The 18906-nt window shown below is 27.5% G+C and overlaps 1 protein-coding gene across 1 annotated transcript; it reads right to left on the reverse strand.

Annotated features, from left to right (window-relative positions):
- Nucleotides 1–8990: 8990 nt before the first annotated feature.
- Nucleotides 8991–10376, reverse strand: LOC124912748 (spermidine coumaroyl-CoA acyltransferase-like). Its single transcript, XM_047453395.1, has one exon. The coding sequence runs from the start codon at nucleotides 10374–10376 to the stop codon at nucleotides 8991–8993; it is 1386 nt and encodes a 461-aa protein (XP_047309351.1).
- Nucleotides 10377–18906: the final 8530 nt, after the last annotated feature.

Raw genomic sequence — 18906 nt, forward strand, 5'->3', positions numbered from 1 at the left:
TTTTATTATTCTTTATTCTTTATTTGTTTGAGTTCTCTCCATCGTTGTTATCCACCATTGTGGTTAGCCAGGTTTGATAATTTATTTATTTCATAATATAATGCTTGAACCATTTAAAAAAAATAAAAGGTTAATTATTAAAATGGGATTGAGAAAGTCATATTTAAAATAATTCTAGAAAATAATAATAATAAAATCAGCCTTAATTTTGTATAGATCCAATGAAGGGAAACCTCATTAGTTTATATTTTAATTGTGCTAAAATATCATAATATATTTTTTTACAAGACTTTTCAACCACCATTGAACTTTTTACCCAATCAACTTAAAATAGCATTAATTAAAGGCTGTTCAATTTATTTTTTAAATATTTAGTGCAAGCACCTCTCATGTATGTCCATTCATTATTTATTGGTTGTTTGGAGCATCTCAACATGTTGTTGGAAACTTGATAATGTATTTTTCATTCTATTGAGCTAGCTAACTTATCATGTCAACTCCATCTTAGGGTTAGTTTGTGATTTTTTAATTTTTAATTTAGAAAGTTAGCTCATGTATGTCCATTCATTCTTGTTTAATTGGAGCATCTTAGCATGTTGTTGGAAACTTGATAATGTTTTTTTCTTTCTATTGAACTAGCTTATCATGTCAACTCCATCTTTATGAATGTGAACTCCATCTTATCGTTAATTCGTGTTCTTTTATGTTTAAATTTAGGAAGTTAGCATGACCCTATAATCACGACTTCCTGTTCAACTTAAAACGTTGGAAGGGAGAATTATATTTATTCTCTTAAAAATTACTATTTTTATTTGAGCGTTATCTTAGAGGGCTGATTGCATTGTGGTCTTTAATTCTTTGTCATTATGAATTAGCATTGTAAATAGATACGAATAACAAGTATGTGCTTGAGTTTGTCTTAAAAACAACACCACTCAATAAATTGCAACAAATACTTATGACAATAATGATAGAAGTTCATTTTTTTAGTATGATTAAGTTATATATATATATGACAGTGTTTGTCATAAATTATCAATAAATTCAAAAAATAAAATTGTTTGTTCTTCTTATATTAAATATATGTTAAGAATGTGTTTAATATTTTTACTTAAACTAGAAGTTAAAAATATAAACAAAATATTAAAATTATAATCAACTATATAATATTTTTATTTTTATTTTTTTGCAATAAAGTTACTAATTTGATATCGCGTCAATCAATCAATAATCAAATTCACATATTTAACTATCATTTATTATACAACCATCTTCTCGTATCAACTCACGATCGGTCAACTAACAAATCTCATTCACATTTTCACTATCATACTATCACCCAACCATTTTATCCTTATCAACTTCTTACATTTTACGTCGATCAACCAACAATCTTATTCATATATTTAACTATCATTATAAATTATGAATATTTAACCATTATACCATTGTTGTTTTATTATTTATAATTTTTTGTATAATTATATAATTGATAGGACAAATAATTAAAAATAAATACACAACTCATTTTAAAAAAATCTTATAATTAATTATTTATTTATATATAAAATTATTTATTAAAAATATATAAAAAGTTAACAAAATTATTGTGAGTCGTTGTCGTATGTGTTACAAAAAGGTTAAGATAACTTCTCATCTACGTACTTTTACATTATCACGTTTTTGCAAATATACGTAGTCTTTTGGAATTTGACTAAAATATAATGGGTTATGCCGGAAAACGTTAGTGGCTATTAGGAGACATAGATTGGGGCGACTAAAAAATAGAGACTTAGAATATGAGTTTTTATCCCTATAATTTTTTGGTAACTATCTGGTTGAAAAAAAATCAGAGAACTTTTAACAACGAAAATAGGCCATTAAGGATTATTCACAATGCCATTAATATCATGACGATATCGGAGATTAAATCCGAAAAACTTGTGAATTTGTGTGAAGATGTTATTGTTCTCCTTAAAGATTTTCGAGTAAGTTAATTATTCTAAAATATTTAATTTGTACCTAACTTTTTTTCATGTTATTCTTTTATCGTTGTACTTAAACGATTTTTTTTATTAAATTTATCACTTTTAAAATAATTATATATATATATATATAATATTTATTAAAAATATAAAATATAGTTAAAAAGATAAATGAATTTTCATACATTATTTTTTAAGTTTTATAATTAATTACGCATTTATTAATTTTTAATATATATATATATATTTTTTTTTATTAAATAAAAAATACCTATATTGCAAATTATATCTATATAATTATATATATTAGATAAAATAAATATAAAATATAGCTAAAAAGATAAATAAATTTTCATTATACTATTTTGTAAGTTTAATAATAATATATATATATATATATATATATATATATTTTATCAAATAAAAAATACTCATACCGCAAATTATATATTTATATATATATATATTTATATATATATATATATATATAATTTTTAAAAATGGTTCATGTATGTATATTATATGTAATTATATATACTATAAATAATTAATAAAAATATAATTATTGATATATATATATATATATATATATATATATATATAACTATTTATTAAAAAAATTATTTTTAAGAAAAATTATAAAAGTTAACAAAATTAAATTTAAAAAAGAGTTAAATAGAGATAATTAAAAAGTAATAATATAAAAAGATAACAAATAATAAAAAAAATTATTTTTATTTAAATAGATTGTGATATATATATATATATATATATATATATATATATTATAAAATAATTAATACAAATAATATATATATATAACTATTTATTAAAAATTTATATAATATAGTTAAAATGATAAATGAATTTTTATGTACTATTTCTTTAGTTTAATAATTAATTATCGCATTCATTAATTTTTAATATATATATATATATATATATATTATTATTATTATTAAATAAAAAATACGCATACCCATTAATTTACTATTTATGATAAAAATTCAATTCAATTCAAGTAAGTATCCACACGATCACCCTAGATTTAAGCATTAAATATATATATATATATATATATATATATATATATATATATATATATATATATATATATATATATATATATGACAATATGACAATCAGTAAATTTGATTTTTACTTTAGATCATTTTAAAAAAAAGACTTGTTTGAAGAAGTAAACAAATGAAAAATGACAGTGTTATTAAAAAGTAATATATATTGAATGATGAGAAAATTATATGTGATATAAACATTTATTTTATGATTTTTTACAAATTTTGTGCACTAAACAAATCATTTCTAAAAAAACTCACTCCCCAATTACATGACCCCTGGTTTGAGGTGAGGGTCTCAAATGGTGCATCTTGGCTTGGACTTTTATCGGTTCTAGGTGGTGTCACGGTTGTGCTGTCCCAACCATAGAGTTTATGAATATTTGCGTCACAAATTTATTTTGTTTTTGACGTCATCCAATAGGGTAGAGCTAGCAAAATGTTTATATCTTGATAAAGCAAAAAGTGTTTAGATACCTTTGTTGATTTAGACCATATTGATTGTGGCTCTCAAAATTCCTTTCTAGTTTGATTGAGAAGAGTTAGTTTGATTGTGTCTTTCTTTTGTTGAAAAAGACAAGGTCTACATGAGATAAACAATAGTGGAAAGCATGTTGGTTATGCTACTTGGATAGTTGGATACCGATGTTTGATTGTTGTCGAATATTGTTTTCAAAGAGTTTGATTACTCGATAGTGGAATGATTGGTTGTCAAAATTTGGGTGAGTTAGTCTAGTGGGTGAAGGTTAGTTATTGGAACAACATGCCCTAAGTAAAAAAATGGCTTTTAACGAGGGTAATAACTCTCGGAAGCTTATTTGTCATCGGTGATAGTTTTCACCGAGGACGACAAATACCCTTCCGAGGTATCGTAATTCAACTGTCAAGGAAAAAAAATAGTATCACCGATAACATTTGTAACTTGTTATACCTGACACGTTTTTCAATTGAAATTTGGATATCATAAGAGGGAGCACTAATGGAACGTTGCTCTACTTTGGAGGATAGGATCTCTGATCCCAAAATTTGTTCCTAAATGTTTCATTTTTCCTATAACATAGATGGACAAAACAGTAATTTTAAAAAATAATAATAATTACAATTTTGTGCCTCCCTATGAAAGGGAACATAAGAGTAAGAGGTTTGGGAGCAGACAAACAACCTGTGTGCTAATTTGGAGGACTATTTGACCCGGGATAAGCAAATTATCAATGCATGGAGTGAATTTAAGACCTTATAAACTAAATTCTAATAAAATGTGGAAAAAAACATAGTGCTTGAGTTACCTACAATCCATTAGGGTTATAATTGCACAGTAATTTCAATGACTTTTATGTTGTTCAAAGGTGTGTCAATTAATTCCTATAAATATTAAAGCTTGTATGTCTAGAGTATTATATATATATCGAAAGTTGAAACTATTTTATCATATTTATAAAGTTTGTACTTGTCTAATTAACCCTTTGGGTATATTTTAAATTAAGCAATATGAATATATTATAATAACATAATATATGTAGCCATTAATTGAGCTTTTTAAACTAACTATTATTCTATAAATATTGTTGAGACAATAAAATAAGTTATATGGTTTGAAAATAAAAAGAAAATAATATATTTTAAAAAAAAAAATTAAGCAGAATTAACATCAAACTCCGATAGACTCTTTTCACTCAACCAACCATCACCTTAATTATCAAGGCAATAATAAAAACAAGCAAAGTTAATTTAGACTACTAGATTAAAGCCTTGGTGACCATTTTCAAAAAATACAAAACAAAAAATCAAAATAACAAAGGAAACCTTTAATATCCTAAGTTAATTCATTTGAACAAGATGAATAGTTCCTTTCAAATCAAATAACAAAAATACTTTCTGGTTTTGTTCTATGGAAAAATATATGAGATTTTAAATTTCCATAAAATTCTTGTTTTTTTAAGGAATCTTGACGGATGATAAATGTTTTGTATTTATTTTTATTTAAAGATAGTGTTTACTTTCAGTAGATTGGAACTGTTAGCAGCTTAAGGACAGGGCTGTCTCGTTCATTTTTTCGTTCATTTTTGGCACTCTGGGCGATCTAAGATTTGAGGCCTAAATTTTGAATTCAAAAACAATATTTAATAAAAAAAAAAATATGATTCTTATAATATCAAAAAGATAACAATATTCGATTTACGAAAGTTTAAACATAAAAGAACAACTTACAAAAAAGTTCATAATTTTTATTTGAAAAGAGCTAGTCTTCTAGCACTCATTCCTGCAAAATCATCAATCGACTCTTCATATTGTATTTCATCCAATAGCTCATTTTCAATACTTATAAATGCCAATCCATTAAACCTTTCTTGCAGCATTATGGAACGCAAATAGGACTTCAACGATTTCAACTTAGAAAAACTTCTTTCAGCCGATGCAACAGTCACTGGAATAGTTAACAAGACACGATAGGCAATAATTGTATTTGGAAAATAATCCAAATCCTTCAAGTACTTCAAAATATGACTTGGTCCCCATATCCCATTAGGCAAAAGTTCACTAACTAACTTCAACTCCACACATAAATCATCTCCATCAATATTAGATTTTCCCTCATGAGTAAGAGCATTTTCTAAACGAGCACAACAAGACTTCAAAGTCAAATCATCTAGTGATTGAAAATTTTGAGCTGTAAACAAGAAACCAAAAATATTTTCATATTCTTGATATTGCTCAAACCTTCTATTAAGGGAAGAAATGGTTTGATCAACCGTATAAAGAAAATAATCAATTCTAAATGACTCCTCTACAAATAATGGAGTGGATGATGTCCCTATATTTTCATCAAACTGTTTTTTTCTTCAAATCTTTCGCCTATGAGGAAATATGGGATCAACATCCATTTTCAAAGCAATAACTTTAGCCTCTTTTATCATTTTAGTGAAACCATTTTCTCTGTAGACCTCAAAGAAAGAAATTAACCATTTTATTCTCTTTATAGCAACATCAATAAGCATATCCTTTCATTGTAAAAACTTGCTCACCAAATTAACTTCATTTAATATTTCATACCAAATAACAATTGCTAATATAAATTCAAAATCATTAAGTTCATTCTTTGCTAAGGACTTAGCTTCACTCCTTATTTTATCATCATTATCAACATCTGCTACTTCAAGTAGAGCTTTTCGAAGTTCTGACATTTGGAACTTTATGGTTTTAACACTATCAAGACGACTCTCCCATCGAGTAGAAGACAATGATTTGGGAGTATAAAGTTTAATATTATCCTTCAAAATTTTCCATCTCTTAGCAGAATGTGCAAAAATAGTTTAACACCATCATTATCACGATTCTCAACATTATCATTGTCATTCTAATTTGTTTCCATAGTTTCAACATCATTAGATTCATTTTCAACTGGAATTTGAGTTTCTTTCATAACATATTTGTCCAAATCTCCCTTTTGAGAATTTATCAACTCTGTTATTCGTTTCTTCTTTTTTAAGTTTGTCATAACCAGATTCACATTTACGGAGGCATTATCTAAAAACAAAACAAAGTTGAAATGATAAACTACTGTCTACTACTGACCTTTAATTAAATAAACTTCGATCAAATGTTCCCGAATGGCCAAATCCCCACCCACCTTCCCAATCCCAACGCAGCGACCACCTTCGATCAAATGTTCCCTACTTCAATCTAATTAAACTTTGAGTCTTTGTTGAGAGAAGAATTTCAAAGATCTAATTAAACTTTTGAGTTACTATTGAGAGAAGGATTTTAGAGAGAACCGAGTAGAAAGAAACATAAATATTTTTTTTATAGTACTGCATAAATTTTTTTGGGGGCCTTCTTAATTTTGGGGCCCTGGATGGTGGCCCATCTTGCCCACCATAATAGTCGGCTCTGCTTAGGGGTAATGGAATCGTCTTCGTACAGTTGACTTAACGGATAAAGCCTTTTTGCAAGACTTTTCATGTATGCCTTCTTTTTTAAATTAATTATAATAACGTTTTATACTTTGCTTTCTTAATTATGTAATTATTTTAATATTTTTCAAAATTTCGGTTTTTTACAAGAATGCTGAGTTTCGTTCCTTTCGAGTTAAACACATACCCCGCAAACACACTTAATCAATTGACCAGGTGAATGAAACTTATCGCATAACAAGCTCGAGAACGGAACCTCTATTAGGCTAGATATATTTATAATTTTTTGCCATTAAATTAGAAAAGAGGATAGAAACTCGTATTTATAATTGTATATTTCGTAATCATGACATTGATATTGCAATTGGAGGGTGTAATTCTAATTTAGTTTTTGCTTTAATTATCTCAACCTTATCATATAACCGACAACCTCTAGGTTTGATTATTATTTACCATTAAGAATTGAAATTGGAAATAAATTAAAATTAGAATTTACTATTCTCAATTTCACTTTTTTAACTTGCAATTTTAATATTTATTTTTTTATATTTTGTAAATAAAAATATCTTATTATATTATTATTTATAACACGGTTAATATAATAAATTCATATTTTTTTTTTAATTTTAGAAGTTAAAATGTCTACCTATATATTTTAATTTAAAATATTTTTTAATTATTAATATCTTTTAAATTAGATATTTTAAGTTAAATATTAACTTATTAAATTAAAAAAAAAATAATTCAGTTCGAAATTTTATTTTCCTAAATGAAAAAAATTATAAGTTTAACACTTTAACTTTTTTTTAAATAAAATAAATTATAATTATAATTCCAATTTAATTTTTTTTTTATCTTAAATCATGTTTAACCTAATAATTGAATTTAAACTACCAATTTCAATTCAAATTCAATGGTTATTAAACACTCTTAAATTATTATTTTTACACTTTAACTATCTTAATTAGTTTATTATTTTTTAATGCAAATAAAATATAAATATTTTAATATTTTTATTGATAAATTAAGCTGGTACTTATTAAAAACCCTATAACAAGATTCAAAATAACTCAATATGGAACGATTTTTTTAGGTTATTTTCAATCTTTTAACTTTTTAGATTATTTATTAAAAATGTTTATATCAAATCATATAATTTATAAATTTAAATATTATTACGTTACTTTCATTAATTTTAATTTTAAATATAATAAAATATTTTAAAAGAAAATTTAATAATGAATTTTTTTTTGTCTAATAATTCTTTTTTCAAAAATAACTCTAAGTAACATCAAGAGTTTGATTTAGTGTTTATAAGTACATTTGCGTAATAAGCTGTTAAGTTACTTTGCGTAATAAGCTCACTCAAAAAATTATAATCAAACATTTTTTTGCGTTTAAACTCAATTTTTTCTCTACCTTCCTCCTCAACGTTTAAAATTATAATCTCAGCTTTTTTCTCCCTTATCATTTTTAAATATCTTTTTATTCATTTTCTCTCATCTATTTCATTTATTTCTAATCATTTTATTCATTCTCTCTCAATAATTTAATCTTTTTCTAATAATTTTATTCATTTTTTTTAAAAACTATTCATGAACCACCGCGTTATCAAATTTGGTGTTAAATTTAAAATATAAAGTGTTATTAGTTTACTTGGTTAAAGGGTTGCATTTCTTTTGTTAGGTTGCAAATTCGAACCATACCTATAACATTTTAAATTTTATTTTTAACCGTTTTAAGTTTTTGGTCGGGTCAACCCATAATCCGACTCAAGTATTCATTTACTCTCTCATATATATCTAAATTAATCACAGCTCCCGACCCGATAATACGAACACTTTAAAAATTAAGCATAATTATATATATAAAGATTACTAAGAATTTTCAATTTCAAACACAAAAACAATACATAGTTTAATTCAATTTAAGAAATCAAGTACAGTTTCTTGTACATAAAGCTTCATTTATTTGTAAATTAACACACACATATATAGAACATTTCATTAATTAACCAATCATTTGATGTAGTCCATTTGTTCAATAGCATCCATTTCTGCCCTCATCTTAGTCATGGCAACCCTTGGGAGGGTAAGATACACCCTCATCCCACCTTTCATTTTGGCGTCGAGTTTGCTTGAAGGAAGAAACAAACACGTGCCTTGGTAAAAACTTTCACTCAAAGGCAACACCATAAGGTTGACGGGTTCCCCAAACCCAAAATCCACCTCCATAAACCCTAGGTGCCTCCAATCCGTCAAGTAAACACACGCACCATTATTTCGATAAACCGATTTGGCTCGTGTTATTGACTCGAATATACTTATCGCTTTGCAAATGTAATCTGGATTGGAGGCACTCTTTTTGCCTTCTTTGATAGTCTCTACGATCTCAAGAAATGGACCCTCGTTAAGTTGTTTTCCCGACATCTCAGAGTTGGCAAACACTATAGAATTACCATAGTACCCTTGAGGCAGAGTGGGATTTTTCAATATGTGTCTTATCCCGTTGATGATAATAAGGACAGTGTCACCATCTGAGTTTAAATCTAAGGCCCTAAACATTGACCTCCAAATATAAGCACTAATTATTTCAAGGCTAGTGAAGTTGTTTCTCATGACTCCAATATCAATATCATCGCCTTTTATTATCAAACTCGATCTCATTTTCTCTATAGTCTCGCCGCTTATGTTGAAGAACTCGTGAAGGAGATCAATGGTGGGTAAGTATGGGGAATTTGCTAAGGTGGTTTTTTGAAATGAAAGTTGAATGGATTCTTCACAATTAGGTTCCACAACTAATAGTTCCCTCTCCCATACGGGTTTTATCACTGGCTCGTTCTTTCCTTTGACAAGACCGGCCAATGCTCTAAGAAATTGGGAAGCACTCACCCCGTCGCACATAGCATGAGACAAGCCCATCCCTACAGCGAAACCGCCACAAGAAAATTTGGTAACTTGCACGACAAGCGGGTGATAACCTAACTCGCTTTGATTTGGATAGTTGACAACAAACTCTCTTGCAGTTTGCAAGTCAACACCGTCTAGGTAATTAAGTGAAGATAGGGAACAAGATGCAATAGCCTCCACGAATGGTACACCGTCGGCATTACAAGTGATTCGGAGTTTTCCATCTATGTTCCTCTTGAGTTTCCCGGCCATCGGGTAGTAGTACACGAGTACCCGAGAGAGGGCATCCTTGATAAGGCAAGCCGGATCATCATGCAAGTTATTCTCTTGATTGTGACTTGCCTTATAGACATGAATGGTGTAGACAAGAAACTCGAAAATGTAATAATTATCGATAGAAGAGAACGAGAGGACACACGATGGTGTTGGTTTTGAAGGTTTAACGAGAAAAATATCTTTCTTGTCAACCACAAAAGCTTGATCGTTATTCGCCATGGAAAAGAGTTATAAGTGAACTTGGCAAAAGAGAAGGAATGTTAATATATGGTCAAGAGAAGAGTAGTATGTTTAGAGAACATGAAATGAAAGTGGAAGCTTATAACATTATATATGGGATGAATGTCAATTTTACACACCAAGTTGTAAGAAAGTGTCAAATTTACTTATTAAGTATCAAAATTCCATTTATATGTATGAACTTGTAAAAAAGTGTCAAATATATTTAAAATAACAGAAATGTTAAACGGTGTTAAAATTTTTCCACATGTAATATCTAAATATTTTTTTTATTTTTTAAAATTGACATTACTTTAATTATTTTTTATTCAAACAAAACATTAAAATCTTTTTTATTTAGTTTCTCTTTCTTTACCCTCACAACTTACCATTTTCTTTAAATATTTCTCTTTCATTTCTCAATCTATGAGTAATTTTATTATTAATAATAATATTTAATTGATTAATTATAAAAATTGTTCTAAAAAGTCAGAGTTATTAAGACTTCGCCACAGCAATGACAATTTAGGATTCGGTCAACAAAAACTTTACCACAACATTGACAATTTAGGATTAGATCAATGAATGTTTCAACCAATGATGATGATAGTGTAAGGTTTAACTGAGAAAGACTTGGATTTGGGGGTTACGTCTGGGAGCTGATAAAGTTTAACAGGGTGAGTATTATGAAAACTAAAATTAAAACAAGTCGGTTAAGGGAGATTTTACCTTGATTCGGCATTGTCCGTTAATGACGACAATGATTTAGGGTTCGACTAATGAAGATTTTGGCCACAACGTCTATGATTTAGGATTCTGCCAACAAAAACTTCCACCAACGATGATGACTATTTAAAGTTCAGTTAGGGAACACTTGGAGGTTAGAAAAAGGTAAAAATCCAAAAGAACTTGAGTTAATCAAAGAGAGAAAAGTTAAAAAAAAATGAAGAGTTGGGAAGGGATGAGAGAGAAAGTAAAAATAGGTTTTGTTTAAATGGAAAAATAATTAAAAGTAATGTCAATTTAAAAAATAAAATAGGTGGATATTAAATGTGGCCAAATTTTTTACTCCGTTTAATATTTTTGTTATTTTAAACATATTTGACATTTTTTGACAAGTTCATACATATAAATAGAATTTTAATACTTAATAAGTAAATTTGACACCTTCCTACAACTTGGTGTGTAAAATTGACATTCTTCCCCATTATATATATATATATATATCGATAAAACGTTTACCCAATTAAATGCATGCGTATGTATTTTTTTTTTTTAATTATTAACAATGAGATAAGGTGGAATAGATCATTGTGTTGTAAGTGGGATTGATGTGACTTTAAATATTTTGTCGTTAAATGACTCTTATTTATATTATATTATAGGATTATTATCACTTATAAAATAAAAATTAAATTATTATCACTTATTTCGATGAGACACTAATATATGTTTATTAACAAATATAAATAATTATCTATAAAAAATGGTTAAATTGAAACTTGATTAAAGAGACTATTAGATTGTACAGTGGTATCAATTATTATGGTAAAAATAAGTTACACATCTATGCTCTTATTATTATTGTTTAGGAAAATCCATCCCTTCACCAATTAAAGGCACGTGTATGTACTTCTTTATTTTAATTATTAACTATGAGTGAATGTGGAATAGATAGTTGGGTTTCAAGTACGATTGATGTTATTTTAAATATTTTATCGTTAGACTTAAACAACTTTAATTGATATCATATTGTATAAATTTTTATCATTTAAAAGCACGCGTATGTACTTCTTTATTTTAATTATTAACAATGAGATAAGGTTGAATAGATAGTTGAGTTTCAAGTGAGATTAAAATCACTTTAAATAATTTATCGTTAGACTTAAACTACTCTCATTTATATCATATTATAGGATTTTTTTTATCAATAATAAAATGAAAACCAAATTATATATATATATATACTTATTTCGATGAGACACTACTATATGTTTATTGTCAAATATAAATTATTAGTTATGAGAAATGGTTAAATTGAAACTTGATTAAAGGGACCAATAGGTTACACATCTATGCTCTTATTTATTTATTTGTATCTCTTCTCTCCATCCATCCATGATCTTGAATTATTTGTCTAAATAATCTTATAAGTTCATTTAATAGACTTTATGGGGTGTGGGTTATGAGGGTGTGGGTTGGGAATTTAAATTGGTATTGGTATTGGTATTGGTATTGGTATTGGTATTGGTATTGGTATTGGTATTGGTATTGGTATTGGTATTGGTATTGGTATTGGTATTGGTATTGGTATTGGTATTGGTATTGGTATTGGTATTGGTATTGGTATTGGTATTGGTATTGGTATTAATATTTAAATTTAATGAAAATTGATATTAAATTACCATTCAATTTCTATGAGTAAGAAAATTATAAAATTGTAATTTAATCTCAATTCTTATATTTATAAAAAAATGAATATAAAAAATAATATTAATATATATTATTAGAGCCGTCAATTTGGGTTAGACCCGTTGGATTGCTCCGTCCGTCAAACAATTTAGACGGGTTGGGTTGAAATATTAGCAACTAATTTGGAAGTGGACCTACACGGGTCAGCCCGCTCGGGTCGCGAGCCTAGGCGGGTCGGCAAAAAAAATATAATATGATTTATAGCCTTATAATATGTCGCATAACCCTAGTTTTTTTTCTCTCCCAGGCAGCACTGCATCAGTCAATATTCAATATTTCGCCCATCGGTCGCTGACTACTTATTTTTTCTGCATTTCTTCTCTTCGTTCTCGTCTTTAAGGGTTTGTGGATTCCAACTTAGTTCCAGTCTGCATCAGTCAATACTCAATACTTCGCCCATTGACTGTCAGCTACTTATTTGTTCCGCATTTCTTCTCTTCGTTCTCGCCTTCAAGAGTTCGTGGATTCAAACTTGGCTCCAGTTCTAGAAGCTTCACACTAAAAGTCTGAAACTTAATATTTTGTTAAATAACATATTCATTTTCCAAATAGACTCCTCTCAAAATTAATGTATTAATTTGGATGTTGATGAATTTGAAAGTGCTAAACATGATGAAGGATCATCTAAAAAATGTATGAAATATTCTAATATTTGGATGTATTTTAAGAAAATGAAGGGTATTGATATTATAGAAAAAGTTGAATGTAATGAATGCAAAAAACAGTTTAAATATTTAGTGTGTATTATGATTATTTGATCATGTTTTTGAACTCTTGTTTTTTAGAACTATTAATGATTTTTATTTATTTTTATTTGTAGTGAGACAACCCGCGGACTGACCCGCCTAACCCGCAACCCATCTTGGGTTGGGTTGGGGATTTTCAACCCGCCGGGATGGCGGTCGACCCGCCGTCGACCGTCAAACAATGTGTTTTGGTGGGTAGGCCCACCCCGCCATGGGTTGGTCCGTCTGATCGCTCTATATATTATCTATTTATTAAAAGATTAGTTTGATGCAACTAATTATGATAGCTCAAGGGTCAACCATTTAATTTATTTGGATTAAAAAATCTGTTTCTAGAACGATATTTGATGTATTGTCATTCTCAACCTTCACTTTGTCCGCGATCAGTAGAAATATTTCAGTCAAGGACATATTCGATCAATTTTGAATAGTTTCGCGAGTAAAATCAGATAAAAAGAAGACTTAATAATACAGATAACCTTACATAAAACAATAAAATGTTGAATTATTATTAATCGTTAAAAAATGTGCTGCGAAATTATTTTGCTTTAAATTCTATTTCTGAGGTGAAGACGACACCTGATTTATTTGATTTTGCAAATGAGTAACTGCTATTTAGGCGTAACCTATTGAATCCAACATTTTCTTCACTTATAAAAGTAATTGAAACCATGACAGACTGCTACAACCAAAATTCTAAAACACTTAAATTATTAACTAAAAATATTAAGATACCTTTTATTTTAAATTATTATTTTTATTTTATTTATATATATCAATATTTTTAAGTCTTTTATCAAAAATAATTATCATTCCTCAAAATTATCAACAATCATTAATTTTTTTCTACCTCTAGATTTAAAAAAAAAAAACTCCAATCCGAACAAATTACTTGCACCATCATTTTAAGAGTTTTGAAAATTTGAGTAGTTGTTAAACTTTGGGATTCAACTGGTCGTGTTTTATCTCATATCCCTTTTGAGAGAGAGAAATGAAAAGTGTTTACTTTTAGTAGATTGAAACTGTTAGCAGTCTGGGGGCAATTGAATAGAAGATTACAGAAAAGATAGAAAAAGATAGAAGAGAGACTTAATCGGATAAACCTAAATACATGTCACTTTTCATGTATGCCCTTCTTTTTTAAATTAATTATAATCATGTTTTATAATTTGCTTTCTAATTTCTAAATTATGTGTATTTTATTCCAATACTTATTTGGAATACGGCTAATCTATGGGGTTAACAAATAATCTGTAATCACACTCAATCAATTAACCCAACTAACCAAATGAGCAAAACTTGACATGAAATATTTACAATTTTTTCCTGTTAGGATAGAAGAACGGATAACAAGTCGTATTTATAATGGTCGGTTTAGTAACCTTGACATTAATATTACAATTGAAGAGTGTAATTCCAATTTTAGTCTTTCGCTCTAATTATCTCAATTTTAACGTACAATTAACAAATGTTAGGTTTGATTATCATTTAAAACTAAGAATTAAAATTAAAATATTATTATTTTAAATTTTAGTTTTTTTAAATTCTTATAATTTCAATATGATCCATTTCTATATTTTATAAACAAAATTATCTTATTATATTATCATTTACAAATTCAATTAATATATTAAATTCATATATATTTTTTTAATTTTATAAATTAAATTATCGATCATATTTTTGTTAGATTTAATATATTAAAATTCTAATGATATTCTATAAGATATAAGCACTCTTTTGATTACCACGTATTTTAATTTAAAATATTTGAAGTGTGTAATTTCTAAAGGATACAAAGTCGTGTTTATATTGGTATGTTTGGTAACCTTGACATTGATATTACAATTGAAGAGTGTAATTCCAATTTTAGTCTTTCGCTTTAATTATCTCAATTTTAACGTACAATTGAACAAAAGTTAGGTTTGATTATCATTTAAAACTAAGAATTAAAATTAAAATTAAAATATTATTATTTTAAATTTTAGTTTTTTTAAATTCTTATAATTTCAATATGATCCATTTCTATATTTTATAAACAAAATTATCTTATTATATTATCATTTACAAATACGATTAATATATTAAATTCATATATATTTTTTTAATTTTATAAATTAAATTATCGATCATATTTTTGTTAAATTTAGTATATTAAAATTCTAATGATATTTTATAAGATATAAACACTCTTTTGATTACCACATATTTTAATTTAAAATATTTGGAGTGTGTAATTTCTAAAGGATATAAAGTCGTGTTTACATTGGTATGATTGGTAACCTTGACATTGATATTACAATTGAAGAGTGTAATTCCAATTTTAGTCTTTCGCTTTAATTATCTCAATTTTAATGTAAATTGAACAAATGTTAGGTTTGATTATCATTTAAAACTAAGAATTAAAATTAAAATATTATTATTTTAAATTTTAGTTTTTTTAAATTCTTATAATTTCAATATGATCCATTTCTATATTTTATAAACAAAATTATCTTATTATATTATCATTTACAAATACGATTAATATATTAAATTCATATATATATTTTTAATTTTATAAATTAAATTATCGATCATATTTTTGTTAGATTTAGTATATTAAATTTTTAATGATATTTTATAAGATATAAGCACTCTTTTTATTACCACATATTTTAATTTAAAATATTTTTGTAAGTGCTTATATCTTCTAAATTACTAAATTAGATATTTTAAGTTAAAAAGATTAGCTTAAAATTATCAGTTTAATAAATTAACCGTTTTTTAAAATTATAATTTTTTCTTTTAAGAAAACATACAAAAATAAATAAATATTTAGAATTACAATTCTAATTTAAAAAGAGTGATATTAAAAATTATAAAAATACAATTGTTTGAATTAAATGTCTAAATTTTATGTTAGGATCGGGGACGCCCTTGAAGGACCGGGGTGTTTTCGGTTTCAGGAAGGGTGGCCGCTTACAATACACACAACACTTTGGTGATAGTCCGGTTAGAGACTATGACCGTTCTTAGCACTTCGCAAACTGTTACAGACTCTTGAACCGGGTTCAATGGCGGAAATGTCTGTTTCAGTCTGAAGCAACGTATGCGACTTAGATGATGTTTTAGAAGGAGTAGGTTTTAGAGATATGAGTGGACCGGTTTACGGAGTAAGATTGATTTTGGTTAGGTTAGGTGAGCAAGCAGTAAATGAAGGAAATAACACGAGACAAGATTTTTTATGGATGTTCGGAGCAAACTCTCCTATGTCACCCATTCTTCTCAGGTTATGAGAAGGATCTCCACTAACTTTCAACGTTACAACAATTACAATGCCGGTCGAGCCCAACTCACTACTCGCCGGTTACACCAACTCACTCTTGATGTAATACAATAACACAACACAAATACACACAGAAAGCTTCCGGTTTATGACACACCAGTTTTGGATCGTTCGTAGGATTTTATCTCTCTAAGATTTTGTAACTTATCGCTTGTAACTTTGATACTTGTGTGTCACTTATAATTTTGATGCTTAGCAAAATTTCTTCCTTGGCTTCTATTTATATGAAAAATATGACAACGGTCATATTTTCTCTCTCTAGGAGATTGGCCGCTGGAAACCGGTAATGATCAAGAGGCTTGCATGCCTTCCCTCTTGGACAGATCAATTTGGACACATGGCAGACATGCGCTTAGCCGGTTTGCATTTTGGACACATGGCAGACATGCACTTAGCCGGTTTGCATTTTGGACACATGGCAGACATGCATTTAGCCGGTTTGCATTTTGGACACATGGCAGACATGCACTTAGCCGACCGCCTGTTTCAGAGATTTGCTAGAGATCTTGGATAAGCCTGCCTGACAGCTACTTGGAGGTTGCTTCTGGATTTAGACAAGCATGCCTGACAGCTGCCTACAGTTTATTTAATAACCGGAGCGGCTGCATTTAATCAACCGGAGCATTTAATAAACCGGAACTCATTTATGACCGAGCGGCTGCATTTAATCAACCGAACATTTAATAAACCGAGCGGCTGCATTAAGTGCTGGTTGACCAATCCGGTTTGACCGGAGCCTTCTTTCATTAAATGCATGTTTAACCGATCTCCTAACTGAGCTCCGGTTGACCAACCGGCTGATTGAACTCCGGTTGTCCGAACCGGTTTGACCGGAACTTTTTACTTCAAACTGAAGTTAAACCGAACAGTATATATATTTCCAACCGAACGCTCAGTTTCCCTGAAATAGCAAAACTTTAAATATTATTTGCAGCCAGTGAAATTTGATCCCTGGTCACCTGACCAGTACACTACAACAGCTTCTTGTTATATTTAAACCAATTATTATACTTGATATAACTTAGCGGTTTAACATATATATTTGAACTTAGTTTTATCTATTCATTAAACTTTTCATAAGTTATAACAATTATTTTCTAACAATTTCTCCCTTTTTGATTATTTAGAATAAATATTCAAAAATCGTAATGTGTGGCCGGTTTAAAATTAACTTACTTAATTTTTCTAACATTTTATCATAAATTTTTCTAATTCCAATAAAAATTCCATTGTTATCAAACACCCTCTTAGGTTTTTTTTTTTTACTTCAACTATCTTCATCATTTAATTATTGAAAAACCTAAAATAAAAACTCAAGACCATTTTTTCAAGTTATTTTCAATCTTAACTTTATATATATTTATTGAAAATGTTTATATCAAATCATTTAATTTATAAATTTAAATATTATTACATTACTTTTGTTAAATTTAAATTTTAAATATAATAAAAAATAATTAGAATTAATATTAATAAGAATTTTAATAATTTTTTTTGTTGGCAGATATATCTAAGCCCAGGCCCTAAAGATTGGGTTTTAAATGAATAATATTGTTTTTGTTGGCAGATATATCTAAGCCCAGGCCCTAAAGATTGGGTTTTATCGGGTAGTAATGTAATTAGTCTGGAACAGTGATCCTATATTTATGCATATAATGTTATAAGACTATCTAACACAACTTACATTATTATTTTTTTATTAATATATGTTATTTTAGCATTTTAGTTTATCTAACACAAATGACATTATTTTTTACTTTTATTAATATTTGTTATTTTGGCATTTCAGTTTATTTTAGAAGTATTAGCTGAAATTGTTTTTATGTAAAACATTCAAGAACTATTTACTATTTTGACACACAGTTTAATAAACACAGTATGTAGCACTGAACTTGACATACAATTCAATTAACTCTTTTTATTCCACATTCATAACTAGATGACAATTATATTTGTCCCTTATTTTTTAATTTGAATTGTATGG

This window comes from Impatiens glandulifera, chromosome 8 (genome assembly GCF_907164915.1).
Source record: "Impatiens glandulifera chromosome 8, dImpGla2.1, whole genome shotgun sequence".
NCBI lineage: Eukaryota > Viridiplantae > Streptophyta > Magnoliopsida > Ericales > Balsaminaceae > Impatiens > Impatiens glandulifera.

Coding starts and splice junctions, on each gene's coding strand:
- LOC124912748 (XM_047453395.1), bottom strand. CDS start 10,376: ATGGCGAATAACGATCAAGCTTTTGTGGTTGACAAGAAAGATATTTTT.